At 43.1% G+C, this 22,806-nt stretch overlaps 1 protein-coding gene across 5 annotated transcripts in view; it reads left to right on the top strand.

The window, feature by feature from the left end:
• lrp8 (low density lipoprotein receptor-related protein 8, apolipoprotein e receptor) overlaps positions 1 to 22,806 on the top strand; it is a 111,741-nt gene that overhangs the window by 55,300 nt on the left and 33,635 nt on the right. For all 5 annotated transcript variants that reach the window (XM_072573716.1, XM_072573714.1, XM_072573713.1 and 2 more), the window contains exon 3: positions 11,927 to 12,049. In XM_072573716.1, coding sequence (XP_072429817.1) covers positions 11,927 to 12,049 — 123 coding nt within the window. The remainder of the gene's footprint in view (positions 1 to 11,926; positions 12,050 to 22,806) is intronic.

Raw genomic sequence — 22,806 nt, 5'->3', positions numbered from 1 at the left:
GAATTAATATGGCAATGCTTGAAATTACTTGACTTTATAGTATTAATCTAATGAAACTGAATAACTCCCAAGAAGACATCATAAAAAATAAATTACTGTCCTACTTGGTGGCAGAGAATTCTCATGCTGATTTTAGCAGCAGGAGATTTTGTTTTGATCAGTCTTACAACTAGGCAGATAATTACTAGTTGGAGTAAAAGCTTGCCTACTGTTATCACTGTAGACAGGAACAACAGGGTTAGACCTAAATGCTCCATCAAGAACCCTTCTATCAACCCATTTAATGTCCTGGATAGAGCATAAGGTTCTATTTCTCATAAGTAAATTGAAAATAATATTGGAATAATTGTCTAATTACTTGCATCATTTCCTACATTTCAGCTCTACTTTTCAGTCCTCCTACATAGCTAATCTACCTAGTCTGCACATATCTGGACACTACAGACAACTTAGCGTGGTCAGTCCATCAAACCTGCACATCTTTGTGCTGTGGAAGAAAACTGGAGATAGTAGACTTTATTTACTTGAATTTTAGTGAAGCCTTTGGCAAGGTTCTGCATAGTAGACTATTTAGTAAAGTTGCATCAGATGAGATTCAGGGTGAGCTGGCCAATTGGATACAAAATTGGCTTAAACGCAAGAAACAGAGTGATGGTGGAGGGCTGTTTTATTGGACTGGAGACCTTGTGACCATTGGTGCTTCACAGGGATTGGTGCTGAGTCCACTTTTGTTTGTCATTTATGTAAATGACTTAGATGGGAAGGTATGCTTGGTAAGTTTGCAGATGAAACCAAGATTGGTAGAATACTGGATAGTGAACAAGGCTATCAGCATACAAAGAGATCTTGATCAATTGGGTCAATGGGCTGAAGAGTGACAGATGGCGTTTAATTTTGATAAATGTGAGGTGTTGCATTTTGGTAAAACAAGCAATTAGAAGTAGGTCCTTAGGTAGTGTTTTACAACACACAGACCTAGGGATTCAGATACATAATTCTTTGAAGTTTGCATCACGTATAGATAGAGTGGTTAAGAAGGCATTTAGCATTCTTGCTCAGACTTATGAGAATAGGAGTTGGGTTGTTACATTAAGTTTGTACAGGACATTGGTGAGGTCTCTTCAGGAGTACTATACCAGTTCTGGTCGTGCTGTTATAGGAAGGATATTATTAAGTTGGAGTGGGTTCAAAAAAGATTTACTAGGATGTTGCTGAGACTGGAGGGTTTGATTCATGGGGATTGGGTGTGGGGGCGGAGCGGAAAGAGGTTGGAAAGGCTGAGATTTTTTTCAATTGCACGTAGGAGTTTGTAGGGTGACCTTCTAGAGGTTTAAGATCATGACGGGTATAGATAGGATGCACAGAGGAATACAGCATGGAAACAGACTCTCCAGTCCAACCAGTCCATGTCAACCATAATCCCAAATTAAACTTGTCCCACACTTGGCTCATATTCCTCCAAACATTTCTTATCCATGGGCTTATCGAAATGTCTGTTAAATATTGTAACTGTACCCACATCCATTCCACACATGAATCACTCTCTCTGTTTTTTAAAAAAAACATTGCCCCGATTGTCTTTTTTTAAAATCTTTCTCCTCTCACCTTAAAAATATGCCCCCAGTCTTGAAATTTCCCACTCTATGCAGAACACATCTACCATTAACTTCCCTAGGGTGGGAGATTTCCAGACAAGGGGCATATTCTTAAGGTGGAAGGAAAAAGATTTTAAAAAGACATGAGGCAATTTTTTTTATATACAATGGTTCGTATGTGGAATGAATTTTCCAGAGAAAGTGATGGATGAGCGTACAGTTTACGACATTTAAAGACAGTTAGATAAATAGCTGAATAAGAACTGTTTGGAGGGATATAGGCCAAGTGCAGGCTGGTTTAATTTGGCATTATGGTCGACATAGAATGATTGGACCAAACGGTCTTTTTCCATGCTGTGTGGCAGAAACCTACACTGACACTGGGAGAACATGCAAACTCTACACAGACAGTCACCCAAGACTGGAATCAAACCTGGGTACCTGGCATTGTGAGGCCACAGTGCTAACCACTGTGTCACTGTGCCACCCTAAATAATTTGCCTTCATGCCGCATTACAGGATACAGAAAATCTTTCCAATAATAGCTAAAATTAAGAAGTTGCAGGGAGAGAGAAAGTGGCAAAATTAAAATTGTGAGAGAAGTGAAACTAAGCAAACTGCTGGACCTGCAGGTGACATGTCTCCGAATTCAGATTAGCCTCTTTGCAGAGTCTGAAAAGAAGTTACTAATGAGGTTAGAGATACGTTGATGCTAATTTTACAAAATTCCCCAGATCCTGGAAAGATCCCATTGAACTATAAAGTAACAAGTGTAACCGCTGTATTAATAAAAACTAGGGAGGCAGAAAGCAGGAAACTATAAACCTAGTAGCTTGAGGTCTGTTGTGGGAATATGTTAGAATTGACCATCGGGAAATTATAACGGTTCACTTGAAAAAGCCCAGGGTAAGTGGGAAGAGTCAGCATGGTTTTCTGAAAGGGAAATCATGTTTTACTAATTTATTGGACTTAATTTGACATTGTGACATGTGCTGTAGACAAAAGGGAGCAAGTGGACATACTATACGTGGTTTTACAGAAAGAAATCAAAGTTTTTTGCAGAAAATAAAAGCTGATCGTGGTGTGTGGGGTTACGATGTTAGCAGATGACACCAAGGTAGATTAGCCAAGTATATTGTGGAGAAGACATAAGGAAGTTGTAGACCGATATCGGTAGGTTGAGTGAGTTGGCAAAAAAATGGTAGATGTAATAAAATGTGGGAAAACGTGAAGTTGTTCATTTTGATAGGAAGGATGAAGCAGCACGGTGTAACATAAACAGAGAAAGCATGCAGAATTTGAGGTGCAGAGCAATTTAGGTGTGTTAGTGTGTGTTGCAAAAGGTTAGTGTGATTGGTACAGGTACAGCAAGGGTAATGGGACATAAAACTTTGATGCAAGAGCGCTTAAACATTAAAAGTAAAGATTTTATGCTTCAATTGTATGGAGCATTGGTGACACTGCCTCAAATATTGTGTGCATTTTGATCTCCTTATTTAAGGAAGGATGTAAATTAATTGCAAGTAGTTCAGAGGAGGTTTACTAGGTTTTACTGGGTCTGAGTGTGTCTTCTAATGTGGAAAGGTTAGACAAGCTTGGCTTGGTCCCACTGGATTTTATATTTTGACATTGAAATGTCTACAGCGGTTTGTAGTTTTTATTTTGCCATCTCTCTGTTTGGTTTGTAGAACTGAAATAATGAAGTTATATATTCCTACCAGCTGGAAGCTGATATCTCTTCAGTGACTTATTTTTAGGCGTGGATTGCCTTTTGTTGTATCTGGTAGTGTTTGGAGGCCAGAGCTAGGAGGATGATTGATTGTGTATCAAATGGCAATCAATGTTTGAACAATGGAACTAAACAGCATGGGACTATCCATGGGCTCTACATTAGGTCTGATGCAGAACCGCTTGTAGATTTTATTTTTAATGCAGTTGATTATTATTAATGACAGGCTGTAAGACAACAGCATCACATGGGGAAACCATCATTTTCAAATTGGATACTTCAGTTCTTGTGCTCACAGACCGTGTTTCTAAAGCTAAGAATCTGGCGAGCTGTTGAGATTTTATGTCTACTTAACAGAAGCAAAACCTTTCCATTTCTGTATTTGTGAAATTTGATGTTGCTACTCCTCTACTGTAGAATGGTAATTTGATTGATGAATGATTGAGCTAAAGTCACACATATTTGACAGTGAAATACAATAAAATGCAGTGAAAAGCTTTTATTTGTCACCATAACCTGACACCATTTTGCTAGTTTAAGAATAAGAGAAAATGAAAAGCTATAGCTTTATAGAGAAGTCCAGCTCAGAACCACTACTGCCTCGCCAGACCCAACTAATGTCAAAGTCACTAATCCTCAGGCGCCATCTTTTGCTGCTGGGCCAATTCACCTTTTCACCATCTGTGCCAGAAACACCAACATCGCCGCCCCCACCAACGCCACTCACCTGTATTCTGCTGACACGCCCCCCACAGACCCCACTGTCACTATCCCCACCCCCCCAGAACCCTGAGGGGAACACCACCCCTGCTCATGACTCCACCCCCATTCCCCCCACCATCACACCCACTCCAGTTACAGGTTCCTCCCCCACTCCCAGCTCCAAACCCACACCAGATCCCAGCTCCCAGCCCTGCCGAGTTTTCACCATCCCTCCAGACTTCCCCCTCACTGAGGATGGACGATCAGTCCTCAGCAAAAGACTCCCCTTCATCCCCCTCCGTCCACGCATCAATGAATTTAATACACGCCGTGACGTCAAACAATTCTTCCGTCGCCTCCGCCTCCGAGCTTACATTCACAATCAGGACTCCCGCCCACATTCTGAGGACCCCTTCGCCCACCTCCAACACACTGCATTCACCTGGACACCCCATGCTGGCCTATTACCTGCCCTCGACCTCTTCATTTCCAACTGCCGCCGGGTCATTAACCGCCTCAACCTGTCTACCTCCCTCCCCCACTCCAACCTCTCACCCTCACAATGCGCAGCCCTCCAATCCCTCTGCTCCAATCCCAACCTCACCATCAAGCCAGCGGATAAAGGGGGCGCAGTGGTAGTCTGGCGCACTGACCTATACACTGCTGAAGCCAAACGCCAACTCGAGGACACCTCTTTCTACTGACCCCTCGACCATGACACCACCCCCCCATCACCAAACCATCATCTCCTAGACCATACCAGAACCTCATCATCTCAGGAGATCTCCCACCCACAGCTTCCAACCTCATAGTCCGGGAACCCCGCACTGCCTGGTTCTACCTCCTTCCCAAGATCCACAAGCCTGACCACCCTGGCTGACCCATTGTCTCAGCATGCTCCTGCCCCACTGAACTCATCTCTACCTACCTTGACAATGTCTTATCCCCCCTAGACCAGGAACTCCCCACATACATTCGAGACACCACCCTCGCCCTCCACCTCCTCCAAGACTTCCGTTTCCCTGGCCCCCAACGCCTCATCTTCACCATGGATATCCAATCCCTCTACACCTCCATCCACCATGACCAGGGCCTCCAAGCCCTCAGGTTTTTCCTCTCCAGACGTCCCCAACAGTACCCTTCCACCGACACACTCATTCGTTTGGCTGAACTGGTCCTCACCCTTAACAATTTCTCCTTCGAATCCTCCCACTTCCTCCAGACCAAAGGGGTAGCCATGGGCACACGTATGGGCCCCAGCTATGCCTGTCTCTTTGTTGGCTATGTAGAACAGTCCATCTTCCGTAATTACACCAGCACCACTCCCCACCTCTTCCTCTGCTACATTGATGACTGCATTGGCGCCATCTCGTGCTCCCACGAGGAGCTTGAGCAATTCATCAACTTCACCAACACATTCCCCCCTGACCTTAAATTTACCCGGACCATCTCTGACACCTCCCTCCCCTTCCTGGACCTCTCCATCTCCATTAGTGACGACCGACTTGACACTGACATTTTTTACAAACCCACCGACTCCCATAGCTACCTGGATTACACCTCTTCCCATCCTACCTCTTGCAAAAATGCCATCCCGTATTCCCAATTCCTCCGCCTCCGCCATATCTGCTCCCAGGAGGACCAGTTCCACCACAGAACACACCAGATGGCTTCCTTCTTTAGAGACTGCAATTTCCCTTCCCACATGGTTAAAGATGCCCTCCAACGCATCTCATCCACAACCCGCACCTCCGCCCTCAGACCCCACCCCTCCAACCGTAACAAGGACAGAATGCCCCTGGTGCTCACCTTCCACCCTACCAACCTTCGCATAAACCAAATCATTCGCCAACATTTCTGCCACCTCCAAAAAGACCTCACCACCAGGGATATATTTCCCTCCCCACCCCTTTCCGCCTTCCGCAAAGACCGTTCCCTCCGTGACTACCTGGTCAGGTCCATGCCCCCCTACAACCCACCCTCCTGTCCTGGCACCTTCCCCTGCCACCGCAGGAACTGTAAAACCTGATCCCCACACCTCCTCACTCACCTCTATCCAAGGCCCTAAAGGAGCCTTCCACATCCATCAAAGTTTTACCTGCACATCAACTAATATCATTTATTGTATCCGTTGCTCCCGATGCGGTCTCCTCTACATTGGGGAGACTGGACGCCTCCTAGCAGAGCGCTTTAGCGAACATCTCCGGGACACCCACACCAATCAACCACACCGCCCTGTGGCCCAACATTTCAACTCCCCCTCCCACTCTGCCGAGGACATGGAGGTCCTGGGCCTCCTTCACCGCCGCTCCCTCACCACCAGACGCCTGGAGGAAGAACGCCTCATCTTCCACCTCGGAACACTTCAGCCCCAGGGCATCAATATGGACTTTAACAGTTTCCTCATTTCCCCTTCCCCCACCTCACCCTAGTTCCAAACTTCCAGCTCAGCACTGTCCCCATGACTTGTCCGGCCTTGTCCTACCTGCCTATCTCCTTTTCCACCTATCCACTCCACCCTCTCCTCCCTGACCTATCACCTTCATCCCCTCCCACAATCACCTATTGTACTCTATGCTACTCTCTCCCTACCCCCACCCTCCTCTAGCTTATCTCTCCATGCTTCAGGCTCACTGCCTTTATTCCTGATGAAAGGCTTTTGCCCGAAACTTCGATTTCTCTGCTCCTTGGATGCTGCCTGAACTGCTGTGCTCTTCCAGCACCACTAATCCAGACACCAACATCGGAGACTATCGTTTCAGTCAATGTTGCCATAGTGTCCTCCCACTACTGCTTCAGCACTGGCAGTGCCTGACCCAGCCAGCAACCAAGTCACCACTCCTCGGGTGCCATGATGCAGTAGCCTGAAAGTTGCAACTAACTGCCATACAACAATTTGATACCACTTTTCTGTAATTGAAGCAAACTGATCTAACACTCCTTTTGATAAGTGTATTTAATAAGTCAGGAATTGTACGTAAGTTTCCACACAAATGAAGGTAGCAAATGTATATGTTCCACCCCTCTGCCTTTTGGTTCCTAGAATTTCAGCAAGCAGATACTTACTGCTGTCCCCATTCAGGGTGTTAAATGTTTGCTAAATTCCTGCAATTTATCTTTTTTTTCTCTTGTCTTTGTTCATTGTATACAATAAATGAATATGACCGATTTAATCGCCTGAGGGAAAATTGTACATAAATGCTCCCTGAGCTCCACTGATGTTGTAAAGCTTCAGTGCATGTGTCTATGCTCATACCTCCAATACTTAACCCTGGTCTGCTATCCTCTGCACTCTTGCCCCAGCCCTGTTGTGCTAGAATAACATAACAGCAATGTCCTGTGGAACAATTGAAGATTTTCTGTCCATCATTATCACTGTACTATTTCCCTGCTTGTACCTTCTGTGCAATGATGTTATTGGTGATAACACACTGACTTTTCCAGTCCAGGTGCAGTTTAGATTCGTCTCTTAAGTGGATTTTATTTAAGGTAAAATATCAGCATGCTGTTTTAAACATATAATTTGGCAAGAAGTCAGTGTTTTCTGTCACTCCTGACACTATTCTCATTTATAGCATTGAAGCAAGTCTGCAGAAGATAATGGCAAGAGTTTATGTTGTAGCTGACCATTACTGTCATTGGATATGCCATCCCTATAATATTTGGTAGATATGGTGCAGTTCTGTGTCTGGCTGTGTGTTGGTCTGAACCCAGTGGCTACTCTTTCCTTCTGCCTGATGCAGACCATAAATATCTCTACTTATAGTTATTGCAGCATTTTGGTGAGTGAGTGCAGCTAGTTAGTTTATAATGCCACCCTGTCATGTTTTTGTTCATCACAGTGCACTGCAAGTACGACTAATGTTTAATTATGATGAGAAGCTAGTGAAATTATTATTAGGCAGACACGTATTTTACTGATGGCATTAGTTTCATTGTCTGTTTTGGAAAGGTAGATTTGCATATTAACTAATCACTTAAGTTAAAGTCTGGCACCTTCACTTGCAACTACTTGCGATCCAGGTAGTTGAGTAAGGAGCACTTTCCAGCTTCTTCTCTTTGATCTCTGACGCGGTGTTCCATCTTAGAATTATCGGTGGAGTGGTAACAGCTGGAAAAGGAAGACAGCCAAGGATTAATTAATATCGGTCAGTGAGAAAAGCTGACGTATTTGCAGAGAGAAGATGGTGATGGTTTTATACGATGGTGAGGGATGGGGAAGTGAGAATGAAGTAGTGAATGATAGGAAGTAGCCATTTTCCTCTGAAGTCCCAGAGAACAGGTTAACATTCCCTTCTCAACAGCTGGTCTTAAAACCTGACAACTGGGCATTCAGGTTGTGGTTTGATAGGAGTTTGCAGTGTCGAATATGGCAGAGCAGTTGCTGAGATATGAGTCATTTGCAGTGTATGAAGCATTGGGAGATTTCTCCAGAGGCCATGTAAAGGTATTTGTGCTGTATGAGGAAGGTGCACTGAAACCATCCCTGTCTTTTTCAGCGGTTGGTCTCTCAGTTCAATATGAACCTCGTGGACTCTGTGACACAGAGGTGGATAACAACAGCTTGGCGGTTGGCTGGTGATCCTCAATACACTGGTGGTTTTAAAAAAATAGTAATTCACAGGATGCGAGTGTCACTGATTCAGCTGGCATTGATTACCCACATCTGACTTGCTCTTGAGAAGTTGGGGGTGAGTCTTCTGGTCTTCCTTAATTTTCTCCCTTCTTGTTTTGTCCCCTCCCCATGTTGGCACTGACATGGCTGAGGCGATTATATTCTGGATTAGTGGTGCTGGAAGAGCACAGCAGTTCAGGCAGCATCCAACGAGCAGCGAAATCGACGTTTCGGGCAAAAGCCCTTCATCATTCCTGATGAAGGGCTTTTGCCTGAAACGTCGATTTCGCTGCTCGTTGGATACTGCCTGAACTGCTGTGCTCTTCCAGCACCACTAATCCAGAATTTGGTTTCCAGTATCTGCAGTTATTGTTTTTACCTCTGAGACGATTATATGCCAGCTTCCCCCCCCCCCCCCCGCCACTACCATTACACATGTTTTATCTGTGCTGTGAGCTACCCTAGCCTTAGAAAGCTCAGGCGTGTGTTCATTGTCTAAGGGTGAGCCATCCTGCCATTGAGAGCTGCTGGCCAATCAGTTGGCTGGCATGTAGTCCTAGTAATACCACTCCTGAAGCAGAGTTAGTTGAGACTGGACTTCAGCGGGTCCAGGATACTACCAGGATTTGGTTGGCAGCCTCCATTGGAGTTGTGAGGGGAGTGTTTAAAATGCTTTTTGCAATCCTTCGTCACCCCCCCCAACCCAATCTTCCACATGACTGGCGAAGGGTAAAACTCTGCTCATTGTTCCCAGGCAGGCTACTCAAGTGTAAAGGGCAAAGCAGCAAGACCTGGTCCTATCACCAATGGTAACTGGGTAAAACTTCAAAACCACCCGTGTGAAGCTGCTCACACATCAGGATCTGGTATGTAGTTGCTTGTAGATAAATTCAAACAAATACTGCATGTTTGTGGAATGGATGATCCAGATGGGTTCGTATCCCTCTAACCCATATTCCATGATTAGAACGGTCATCCCTTGCCAAATGTGCCCTTTCAATTTTCGAGATACATTTGATCTGATTACTTTCTGGAGGTGAAAGGGTCTTGGAATGAGTTAAAATATTGCCCATTGGTTCCAAAGGATTAAGAGAGGATCAAGATGTCAGCCATATCCAAGCCCCCTCTTTCCTCTGATTTGGAAGATCAAGGGATTTCATTTCCACTTCAGTGCCTTGGCCATGTGCCAGACTGGCATTTCAGTGTGTTGTTAGGAAACTGGTAAACCTAACCCTAACCCAAACCCTCTTGGAGGGGTGCCAACGTTTGGATAAGACATTGAGACCACCATCCTCTGTTTGGGTGGGTGTAGTCGATCTCATGTTGCTAGTTGGAAGACTTGCTTTCTCCCCTTTGCGTATTGGTTCCAGTTCAGGAATGCCTTGTGCTTATGATTTAGTAACTCTGAGTATGCTTGGCTAATCTTGTCAAACCAGTCTTAATGCATTTATTTTTGTCTGATAGCTTTAAAGGTGAACAAGATACTTCAGATATTCTGCAGTTCCTGTTTGTCAAGTTGATTGTGATACGCTGACTGAGTAGGTCTGTCTTTGCAGAGTGCCAGGAGTCCATTGAATTTCCTCTGGCAGTGCTGTTGCTGGTTTTCGGCCAGGCTAGTAGAGGTAGTGGGTTGGATTCAGTGACAATCTGCTTCTTTCTTGATGTGGCTGCTGCAAACATCCTTGCTGTCTCTCACTTGGATGACTGTGCAGTCAAACAAATGCCCATTTCTGGAGTGAGGGTGTTGCCATGGAGTCTTGCATTTGTCTCTTTGAAGTGGTGTTTGTCGTTACCCGACCATGTTCCAGGCATTTTGGTAGGAGGAAGACTCTGTTACTTTGATAAAAACAAAGAACTATGAATGCTGGAGGTCTGAAGCAAAAGCAGAAAATGCTGGAGAAACTCAGCAGGTCTGGCTCCATCAGTATGAAGGAAAACAATAATTTTGTGTCCAGTGACTCTCCCTCAGTCCTGATTTTGCCAGACCTGCTGAGTTTCTCCATCATTTTCTATTGTTGTTTTGGACTCCATTGCTATCTATTTTCGCTCCAACTTCCAATTACACTTTTGCAGAGGCTTTTCACCCTCAACTCTGGTATTGAACTCACCAAACAGTCAGTATTTTGTCCTTTGGAACACAAGGCAACAATTGATCAAGAGGGGCATAGAATTCCTCTTTAGCCTCATCTGTTATTTTGAGGGTTAGGGTGTGTACTGACCGGTGTACTGCTTGTGGGTTAGGTGGAGTCAAAGGATCATGGGGCAATTCATTTATCCCACAAGGAGGCTCATGAACATACTCAACTGCTTTTTATGGTAAAATCAACCCCATTGAGTAGGTGCTCGTGTTCATGTTTACCCTTTCGGAAGGAAGTGTATAAACTGCCTTGCTGTTTGAGCTGACCTTGTCTTCCCATCATGCTTCACTTGGGGCAGCAATGCCCATGTATAACGCTGAGCTTCCTGGGTTGTGATTGCTGTGTGACATTCAGGTCTTGCTGCTGGACTGGCCCATGAAAATCCTGATTTTCCATATCCTAGACCTTACTTCGAGAGGGTGAAAGATGCTTGTGTATAGGATTCTTTTAAAGTACGGTGGCCATTGCATTCTAACTATTCCTGGTGGATTGAGACGTTGCTCCTTTGGCAGGGATGGCTGAGTTGGCTGAACCAAGCCTGTGTTGCATTGCTCCCTCTCCCTCTCCCTCTCCCTCTCCCTCTCTCCCTCTCCCTCTCCCTCTCCCTCTCCCTCTCCCCTTCTCTCTCCCTCTCCCCTTCTCTGTCTCTCACAGCAATCATTCACAAGATAATTACATGGGGAAACAGGAATAGAAAGGCACACTATGGGATGAGTTGAAGTAAAGTGGGAATAGGATCATGAAGTAACAGAACAGATTATTTGGACCAAATAGCCTGTTTCTTTGCTCTAATTTCTGTGTGATCCAAGGATAATTGGTATAAAGGCTGGAACCTGGGAGTTTTAATGTGAGAAAAGTAGGAAAAAAAACAGTTGAGTATGATGCACTTGTGCCCTTTAATCAACTCATACCAAAGTTGATTCCTAGTCTAGCCTTTTCATGTGGGTGCCCTTTAGAAATTATGCTCCACCTGAATATTGGGAGAAAGCACATTCTTTCTCGCCAAATAAATATTTAAACATGGTACCTGCTTGCCTGAGGTGGGTACAAAGCAATGGATAATCGCTCTGACCCTTTTACAATTCAGTAACAATTGAACAATATTTTTCCAAAGCACTAAGTGTTGTGTATTTTGTTTATCAAACAGCTAAGAAAACCTGTGCAGCAACAGAATTTACCTGTGACAATGGTGAGTGCATCATGGAGAACTGGCGCTGTGACGGAGAAGAGGAATGTGCCGATGGCTCCGATGAAGCAGCTACACTGTGCAGTGAGTAACCACAGGTTGAACACGATCATGCCAAATATGGAGGTGAATGGGGAAGGTCCTGTATCAAAGAACTGAGCAGCTTAGGACCACTGGTCTAGTGGAGGCAGAAAGACATTTAGAGGGACATTTACATTGTTGGTTTCCCCCATAATCCTAAACGTAACTGAGTTATATGCAGATCTCCTTTTTAGCACCTTTTTAGGACTACTTATTAGAGGCAGCTTGTGGTGAGTTATTTTTTTGTAGGATTACCTCTCATGACATCCTTAAATTCCACGCAGTAATGTTATGAACAGGGGCACTGGTGATACTGCAAGAAGAAAATTCTGAATTATTCTAAATTTTTGTTTACTTCAGAGTTCAAGTCTGTCCTGCATATGAATTGTAAAAGAAATCAAGGGAGGAACAGGATGATTTAAAGCAATAGTAGGACAAAAGGTTGTAAGTTTGCTCGCTGAGCTGGTGGGTTAGTTCTCAGACATTTTGTCACCATGCTAGGTACCATCATCAGTGAGCCTTCAGTGAAGAATTGATGTTCTGTCCTGCTTGATAGTTATCTGTCTTGGTCTGTTGTGGTACATGATACCATTTCCAGTTCTGTTTCTGAGAGGTTGGTAAATGGGGTCCAAATCGATATGTTTGTTAATGGAGTTCCTGTTTGAATGCTGGGCCTCTAGGAATTCCTGCCTGTGACTTTGTTTAGCCTGTCCCAGGATGGATGTATTGTCCCAGTTGAACTGGTGTCCCTCTTTGTCTGGATGTATGGATACTAGTGATAGTTGGTCATGTCTTTTGGTGGCGAGTTGATGCCCATGTAACCCGGCAGCTAGTTTCCTGCCCATTTGTCCAATGTAATGTTTGTTGCAAGGTATTTTGTATATGATGCTCGTTTTGCTAATTGTTGGTATGGGGTCCCTTAAATTCATCAGGAGTTGTTTCAGTGTGGTGGTAGGTTTGTGGACTACCATGATGCCTCGGGAGTAGTCTGGTCTTCATCTTCGAGAAGTCCTTTAATATAGGTTCATGTGGCTAGAGTCTCTGGGTGTGTTGTGCCTTCCTGTTTAGGTCTGTGTAAGAATCGGCAGACTGTGTTTATTGGGTGCCTGTTCCTGAATACGTTGGATAGGTGTTTCTCCTCAGCTTTTCATAGTTCCTGGGTGCTGCAGTGTCTTGTGGCTCATTTGAATAGTGCCCTGATGCAGCTCCTTTTGTGGGTATTGGAATGATTGCTCCTGTAGTTGAGCATCTGGTCACTATGTGTGGCTTTCCTATAGACACTGGCTTGCAACTCTCCATTGACTTTTCATTCTACTATGACATCTAGGAAGCGGAGTCTGTTGTTCTCTTCCTCTTTGGTGAACATTTTACCAGTAAGGATGTTGTTGATGTGTTTGTGGGTTTCTTCTCGTTTGTCGTGTTTCATGATGACAAAGGTGTCGTCCACATAGCGGACCCGAAGCTTCGGCTGGATCAGGGGATTGCCAGCAACTGTACTTCCTACATGAATGCCTCAGGAAACAGGTAGTACCACAATGTGTTGAATACTAACCACTTCTCAAAACCCCACAAGCCAGGAGAACAGCAGAACAGAACGTCCACAGAATGCCACCAGTAATGATAGATGATGCCAACAACCAACTCCATAAATACAATTGAGAAACTTTGTGTCAAAAATTTCTGTAGGCTAACCAGCAATGTGGTTAACTCTCAACTTCCCTCTGGGCAATTGGGGGTGGGCAATAACTGCTGCCTAGCCAGTGACACCCTCATCCCGTGAATGAATAAAGATTTTCAGCATCTGCAGTCATTGTTTTTACCTTAAAGAGAACGTGGCCAACTGTGAATGGACAAATAAGCCAGAATGAGCCATCAGCGTTAAACAACAGCAGAGCAGGACAAGGAAAAGCCTGGCCCGACAAGAAAAACTATCCAAGCTCACACATAGCAATGACATGGACAAATCAGAGACCGGGAGAAAGAACGTGTTGGACTGACCACTCACAGATATAGAGAAAGCCATCCTATTACAAGGGATGATCTATAATCACTGAGGCGCGTACAAAAAGGACTTCCTAGCAGCACTGGAATCCACCCTGCAAGACAAAGGGCTTACAGAAGAAACCCAGCAGGCCATCAGACAGACAGTAGACCCAAGACAAAGCTGGAAAGGAAAGCCCTGGAAGGACTCAGAATAGACAAATGTTGTAATCCTACCTGTGGGAAATGGGAGCATGTCCTGAACAGAACACAATATATTGGAAAAGCGAACATACTACTGACTGTTGGCACCTACCAACAGGTGGCAATGGACCTGACTCCGCAGCTAAAGAACTACATTAGAGCATACCTGAAGAAGCTACACAAGACAGGTGAAATTAACAAGAAAGACTTCCAAAGAATGAACGGTCCAATATACCCCATTTCTACAGATTACTAGAGGTACATAAACAAGGGACCCCCTCGCGTCCACCCCCCCCCCAGACCCATAGTCTCACTTTCTGGTACACTGACAGGCAGACTAGCAAAGCAACTGCAACACAAACTAAAACACCTAATGGAAGACTCGACTTACTCCATCCACTTGACCCAGGAATTCCTTAACATCATCAAAGACACCAGGACAACGAAGTCATGGTTTCCTTTGACGTGATGGACCTATTCATATCAATAGACATCACCCTAGCCAAAGAAACACCAGCCCCACTGCTAGACGAACCAAGGACAAACACCAGACAGTGCCAACTACATCAGCAAGGACAGCATCCTCAAACTAGTAGACCTGTGCCTCACAAGTCACTTCACCTTCAACCTTAAGATCTATAACTAAATCAATGGGACGCCTATGGGATCACCAATATCAGGACTCTTAGCAGAAGCAGTTATGGAGGGGTTAGAATGAACAGCCCTTCCCACGATCCAGCCCAAGCTTTGGGTCCGCTATCTGGATGACACCTTTTGTCATCACAAAGCGCAACAAATTAAAAAAAACCCACAAACACATAAACAACATCCTTACTGATATAAAGTTCACCAAAGAGGAGGAAAACAACAACAACAGACTCCCCTTCCTAGATGTCACAGTAGAACAAAAAGCCAGTGGAGAGCTGCAGACCAGCGTCTACAGGAAAGCCACATGCATTGAGCAGATGCTCAACCAGGAGCAATCATCCCAACACCCACAAATGGAGCTGCATCAGGACACTATTCAGATAAGCCATAACACACTGCATTTTCCAGGACCTACGAGAAGCCGAGGAAACACACCTATACTATGTATTCAGCAACAATGGGTACCCGATAAGTGCAGTCTGTCAGTTCCTGCACAACAGACCTAAGCAAGAAGACACAACATGCCCAGAGACTCTGGTCACCCTACCATACATCAACTACATTTCAGAGATGACCACCAGGTTACTCTGGCCCCTAGGCATTATAATAGCCCACAAACTTACTATCGCTCTGAACCAACTCCTGATGACTTTAAAGGACCACATACCCACAGCAGGCAGAATGAACGTCATATACAAAATACCCTATAAGGACTGCAACAAACATTATATTGGACAAATGGGTAGGAAACTAGCCACCAGCACACATGAGTACCAATAAGCCACCAAAAGACATGACTAACTATCACTAGTATCCTTACACACAGATGAAGAAGAACACCAGTTCGACTGGGACAATACATCCATCCTGGGACAGGCTAAATAAAGACACAGGTGGGAATTCCTACAGGCCTGGAATTTAATGCAGAACTTTATTAACAAACATATCAATTTGGACCCCATTTACCAACCTCAGAAACAGAGCCAGAAATAATATCACTCCCCCCAACAGACCGATAAATAGCAAGAGGGACTGAACACCAATGCTTCATCAGAGGCTCACTGACGATGTTACCTAGCATGGTGATGAAACATCTGAGAACAAATCTACTAGCTCAGTGAGCAAACTTACACACTGAGCTACAAATCTTCTCCAAATCTCAAGTAGTAGGACATGATTAACCAAGTAATTAAAACAGTGAAAATTATTCATCACCATCTTTTGTTCTTTGTCCTTGGAAGAGCCATAGCTGCTGAGTTGGGCTCTGCTGTTATGTGGCTGAACATCACATTTTATAATAATTATCTTGTAGAGAAACGTCACAAGGCATTTCACATGAGAGGTGCTGTATAAACACAATTTTATTTTGGGCTAGGATTCAGTGTAACTTACCCAAGTGGGCATTTTGTCATTTGTTGAATGGGACAATGAATACCAGCTATGGAGTGAATCACAATGGATCCATTCGTGCCCTTTTCCAGTGTCCACATGCATATGGTATTCCGCAGCATTTACCACACAGTTTTCAATTGCAAATCCCAAGGTGAAGTCCTGCCATCACCTTCCTCCTATACAGACTAGGGATCAAAAATGGAATATTTGTACGGCTCAGTTCTACATTTTGCTATGTAAATTTTGACTACACTATCAAGGAGTGACTATACAGTTGGTCCTACTATTACATGTGTTTCCTCCGTACAAATTGACTTTAACACGATTGAGGAATGTAGACCGTGAATTGTAGAACTCCAAGTTTCCTTACCTGTACTGGCTTTAATGCAATTCCTGCCCCATTAGCTTAAATGGTGCGGCTATTGCACAATTTTCTTATAAAATGAGATCACATCAGAACGGAACTATTGCGTTATATCAAAACTAACTGTACATTGTTAATTCTAGGAACACAGGAACAGTAGTAGGGCATTCAGCTCCTTGGCCCTCTTCTGTCATTCAATCAAATCATGGCCAATCTGCAAATTAATTCCTTGTACACCTTTATTCCATACCCCTTCATCTGTTACGTTAATGATATGTATCAATCTTGAACTTTAAACTAGTAATTGATCTAGCCTTAATTACCGCTTGTGGAAGAGTCCCAAATTGCTGCCAGCCATTGCATGTAAGGATATTTCCTGAATGTTCGGGCGTTCTTTTTTGTTTTGGTCTATACCACTGAGTCTTACACTTCCCAACCAATGGAAACAGTTTCTCGCTATCTACATTGTCTGTTCCACTTAATGGATGGAAATTTTCCTCAAACCACTGTTCCCTTCCTGAGATTCAAGGAAATGCAATCTTAGTTTGTGCACTGCAATTTTTTCTTGTAGTTTTCATCATTAGAGTCCAGGTACAATTTAATAAACCCAACACTTCATTCCCTACAAGGCTAATTTATCCCCCTTCAGGTGGGTTGTGCAGAGCTGCTCTTAGTTGTCATCTAAACAGGACTTTTTATGTCTGTAGCATAACATCTACTCCCCTTGTGTCTGACTCTCTGGATATAAAGGCTGACATTCTATTACCCTATCTGATTTATTTCTGTCTCTGTTCACAACATTTTAATGATTTATCTGGACTTTTTTTGAATTTCTATTCTTTTAAACTTTTCACTATTTAGAAAGTACTTTGCTCTATCCTTTTTAGACCAAAAATAGCCGACCTCACATTTGCCGATATTGAGATCTGTTTTCCACCATTTTTCACATTAATCTATTAATGTCCCTTCATAATTCTATGTTTCCAATTACACTGCTTAAAAAGCCATCTTTGATATCGGCAAACTTGGATGCATAGTTTTCTGTATCACTATGTAAGTTATTAATAAATATGATGAACAGTTAAGTCTCAACATCAATCCTTGTGAGCCATCCCTAATCCTATCCTGCCAGTTAGAAAATCTGTCCATTGTCCATACTGTATGTCAGCCCACATTTGTAATATTGTGAGAGGTGTCTGGACCCCCATCTAAGGAAGGATGTGCTAGCATTGGAGGGGTCTTGAGGAGGTTTACAAGAGTTGAACCCAGGGATAAAGGGCTTGTTGTATGAGAAATGGTTGAGGACTTTGGGTCTGTACTTGATGAAGTTTAGAAGGGGTGGGTGGGTGGGAGTGGGGGAGGGACTCTGTGGTCTCAATGAAACTTACAGAATACTGAGAGGTCTAAATAGAGTGCACATAAAGAAGATGTTTCAATTAGTAGCAGAGACCAGGACCCAAGGGCATAGCCTCAGAGTGAAGGGTTGACCCTATAGGACTGAGATGAGGAAGAATTTCTCAGCTGGAGGTTGGTGAATCTGTGGATCACATTGCCACAGATGGCTCTGAAAGACAAGTCATTGAATGTCTTTAAGACAGATTTAGATTCTGAGGAAGGGTCACTAGACCCAGAACGTTAATTCTTTCCAGAGATGCTGCCAGACGTGTTGAGCTTTTCTTGCAATTTCTGTTTTTGTTTGTGAGAAAGGAGTTTGTGATTGGTAAGGGATCAAGGGTTATGGGGAGAAGGCAGGAGAAAGGGGATGAGGAAGACTTCAGCCAATATCAAATGCTGGAGCAGATGCGATAGGCTGAATGACCTAATTCTGCTTCTATGTCTTATGGTCTATATCTCTTCCCACTCATCCATTTTCTAACCAGGTCAACATTTTGCTTTCAATTCCATGAGCTTCAACTTGAGCTAATACTTCCTTCTGAGGGACTTCATCCCAGACCTTCGGGTTGTCTATACTTAGTAATATCCAAAGATGTTCTCGTCTCTACTATATTGCCACTCCACTGTTTCAAAGTACTTGAATAAATTGTCAGGCATGACCTATGCTTGACAAACCCATGTTGGTTCTTTCTGATCAGCTGAAAATTTTCAATACGTTCAGTTATTCTGTCTTTCAATTATAGACTCTAATAATGCCCAATAACAATGGCTAGATATTTGTTCTTTAATTCCCAGCTTCCTTCACTCACTTAAATGGAGGAGTGAGGTTTGTAATCTTCCAAACAAAAGAAGCTTAAATAACCTCTCTCCTGCCAGTGATTCATCACATGAAAAGTAGAGAATATAGTTGAGCCAAGAATCTGTAGGTTTTGCATTAGAGGAGCTTTCTTTCCTCTTCAGTGGGAATAGAAAAGGGTTGCGTACAAGTCCATATCTGATACAGGGAGGAGGAAGTGAGGACTGCAGATGCTGGAAATCACAGTCGAGAGTGTGGTGCTGGAAAGGCACAGCAGGTCAGGCAGCATCCGAGGAACAGAAGAGCACAATCCCTTCATCAGCACCACACTCTCGACTCCTATCTAATGCAGCAGTGTAAATACAATGCTTTTCATAGGTTGTAACCATAACGATTGAAAGTGTTAAGTGAGGAATGAGTATTGGGCCCAGCCAGCACAAGCTGTCTCTTTATGGTTTATGGGGAAAAGCATGATGAATCTGTTTTTATACATGGGTAGGTATTAACCATCTCCTGGCACTCAGTGATAAAGCCTTAGGAGAAAATAAACCCAATAAAGGTTTGGTTTTGTGCACATTACCTCCTTGTAAAAGACTTACAAAGGAATTCACCAACAATTATTTATTTCTTATTGCTTGGGTATATCAGAAGGTGCAGAACATTAACAAATGCAGAATCCTGTAATTGCTGGAAATCTGAAAAGTGAACATAAGATGCTGGAATTTCTGGCAGGTCAGACGATGGTATAGGAGGAGAAACGCATGCTGCCTGGTCAGCTGAGTCTTCTTAGAATTTTCTGTTTATTTATCAGTATTCTGAATTTGTCCTGACTTCATTTGGGTTCTGGTAACATTTAAAAACAATCTTATTTTCATATATAGTTTTCTCCTGTTCTCTCTTGAGGTCAAATTTCTATGAATACCACCTGCTCTCCCATGCCCTTAGTCAAAGTGACCATTTTTTCCTGTGGATGCACAGAGACAGAGTCAGCCATCCAGTGTCACAACTAAGTTCAATCTAGATATGACTCATTTCTGTGCTTTCCAAGAAAGGCCACTTGATACTGATGAGTTTGGAGGTGATCACCCCACTTTACCATTGCCACCAAGGTGACAGTGCTACTGAAATTCAATGTATTACCCACTGCTGCCCTACTTGACCTTGGGTAACTCGGCAGAAACTGGGGATCGAATGCAATGCTTTCCTGAACTAAATAATGATACTTTGTACTATACTGAATAATGCATGTGGTAAACACACTGTTAGGGGAATGTAGCTTTAAGAGCTGTAACCAAACTGATCTGAGGTATAAAGTATTGAAACTGTTCCAATGTGAATGTACTTCTGGTGTTTGAATTGGTGTCGTGTGGAAATGAGTTATTCTGACTTCTGTTATACTTCAATGTCAGAGACAAAAACCCAGTACATTACCAGAATTTGCTTGCCAATCCTAATATTAGCCCATTTTGGTTATCCAATGGAAGTATATCATTACATTGCAAGTCACTGACTTACAGCTCAAATGATTTCATAAGCTGTTTTAGAAGGAGATTTTCTATTTGTATTACATCCTAGGGGTCTTGAATGCATGTTAATTAATAACTAAATTCCAAGAACAATTGAAACCCTGAATTTTTCTCTGCCTTCGAGAGAGAATCTGAACCATGTGCTTAGAGGATTTCAAAATGTTGTGCTTCACTAAATGAAATCTTGCAATTTGGAATGGTAGACTAAAGAGTGTCTTAGCTCTGTGCTGTACCACAGCCACTAATCATGTTGATGGTAGCCATCCCTCTGACTTCATGCTCATGTGAGATGGGGGAACAAAAACATGGCAACTAAATATCCTTAAACAGTTAACAAGACAAAATGGAAAAGGAAAGAGACAATCCAATTAATAAAAGAAGAAGGTATGAGAACAGTAGTGAAGGAAGGATCTTGCCTTCCAGCAGAAAGTAGATTGTGTGAGAAAATGTTGGGTCACTATCTGCAGTTACGCTGTTGGTCAGAGTTTAACCAAAGAAAGGACCTTTTATAACAAAGGCAATGTAATAACTCGAGGGCATAGACTTATTGACTGGACAAATCAAATCGGCAAAGTAGTTTGGAGTACAGGTTCCTGGACTAATATACAATGAAGCCAACCAGAGAAGAGGCTATTTGAGATCTTGTTTTGTGCAAGAGTTAATCTTGTAATAAGGAATCTTCTGAGAAACAGTGATCATAAATATGGTAAAATTTCGCAAGGGGCTTGAGACTGACAACGTGCCCCTTTTGAGATGGGACATTCATTGTGGGATCTTAAGCTGTAACCCTGCTGTCCTGGAGAAGAGTTCAGAGGCAGTTACTGTTGCTGCCAGCTGCCAAGGCTGGCTATGTTTGAACGTCTGCCTTGATGCTGAGTTTCCATCCCAGTTTTAAACTTAAAACATGTTCTCTAACCCTCACCCCTAATGCTCTCCTTGGCACCCAAAAATTCCCAATTCCCTGTCTATCATGCCCCTCACATCTCCTCAAACCCCATGCAAAGCTCTACTGTATACGGACTGCTCATGACCCCTCATTTCCTCAATGTCACACTGTGATGCTCCTGTGCCAATTCACCCATTGTACACTGTATACAACCAGTGAACTTTACTTGCATCAATAGGATGTGTTCAATGAAAGTTTTAGAAAGTTATCAATGAATTACTTTTTGAGTTTTAATTTAAAAAAACTTTTTATTCTAGGCCAATAAAAATATCAATCATCAAGATATTAATGTCAGAAACTGTAAGCACCTGAAAAGTCTTTGCCTTGTTCAAATGAACATTCTGCAATTAACAGAAGAGATTCAAAAGTTAGTGCTGTCAGTCAGACAATGTTTTCCCTTGGGCTTAGCTGTTCCAACAGTTTAATGTTGTTTGGGCTCTTAGCTAAGGATGCATAAGGTTTGACAGGGTAGATGCTGAGAGACTTTTCCCCAGGCTGAAAAGTCTAAAATTGGGGATCCTAGGCTCACAATATGAGGTCAGCCATTTTGAATATGAATGAGCAGGAAGGTCTTCACTTAGGTCATTTAGAATATTGTACTCTGGAGGGATGTGAATGCTAAATCGTATTTGAGGTCCAAATGATGGATTGTTTTAGATTCCACAGAATCCAGAACTGTGGGTGTCAGGTTGGAAAGTGCAGTTGAGCACAAAGATCAGCCATGATCTTGTTGAATACTGGAGCACGGTTGACAGCCTTGTGTTGTTATGAACTCAACCTTCCAGATTGGGTTTGAATGTAAAGTTGAACAACTTTCTCTCTACCTAGGCACAGGCAACAAAACAAAACATTTAAAGGTCAGATTATCTGTGCACTTGAGCAGTATTTGATTTTTTTTTCCTCTCTGTTTCTACACATGAGTAGATTAAACAAACCTTCCATTTGCCATTGCTGTTCTTTTTTATATTGGTGAGCTTCCAGTCTAAACAGACCTGATCAACAGCATTAGTACATGTTGGCTCAGAAGAAAGTTCTACTTCAAGAATGCCAACCGGCAGCTTGGAAAAGGCTTTGCGACAGATGGCCATTCAGTTGATTTTTGATTGTCATGGGGAAGTTACATTTTTTCTGACTTTCTCTATACCTAACCTGTTCATCTACTGTTGTTGTGTATGTGATTAAATCAACCCAGTGAGTGCAGTCAACTCAAATAGCATTCAAGATTTCCATTCAACCTCATGATCCTGCCCTGAGGCCCAGCAATGATTTGCCGCTGATCTTGCTTCAATCTGTTTGTTTTCCACTAGAAACACACAAAAGGATGTCAGCTTGCCAAACAGTTTGTATTTTCCATGAAATGGTTTCATGGATAAAACAAACTCTTCGGGTTCAGTGATGAGAGTGAAGGATGCTGATTTTTGTTTTCTCCTTTCTTGTCTGCTGTCTGAAAAATAAAATCACTGAGTAAGATAAACTTTCAGGGTGCAGGCAAGCAGCAAATCCAAAGAA

The sequence above is a fragment of the Chiloscyllium punctatum genome, chromosome 7 (assembly GCF_047496795.1).
Source record: "Chiloscyllium punctatum isolate Juve2018m chromosome 7, sChiPun1.3, whole genome shotgun sequence".
NCBI lineage: Eukaryota > Metazoa > Chordata > Chondrichthyes > Orectolobiformes > Hemiscylliidae > Chiloscyllium > Chiloscyllium punctatum.
Note: the sequence above shows the minus strand (reverse complement) of the source record. Positions and strands in the feature narration are given on the sequence as shown.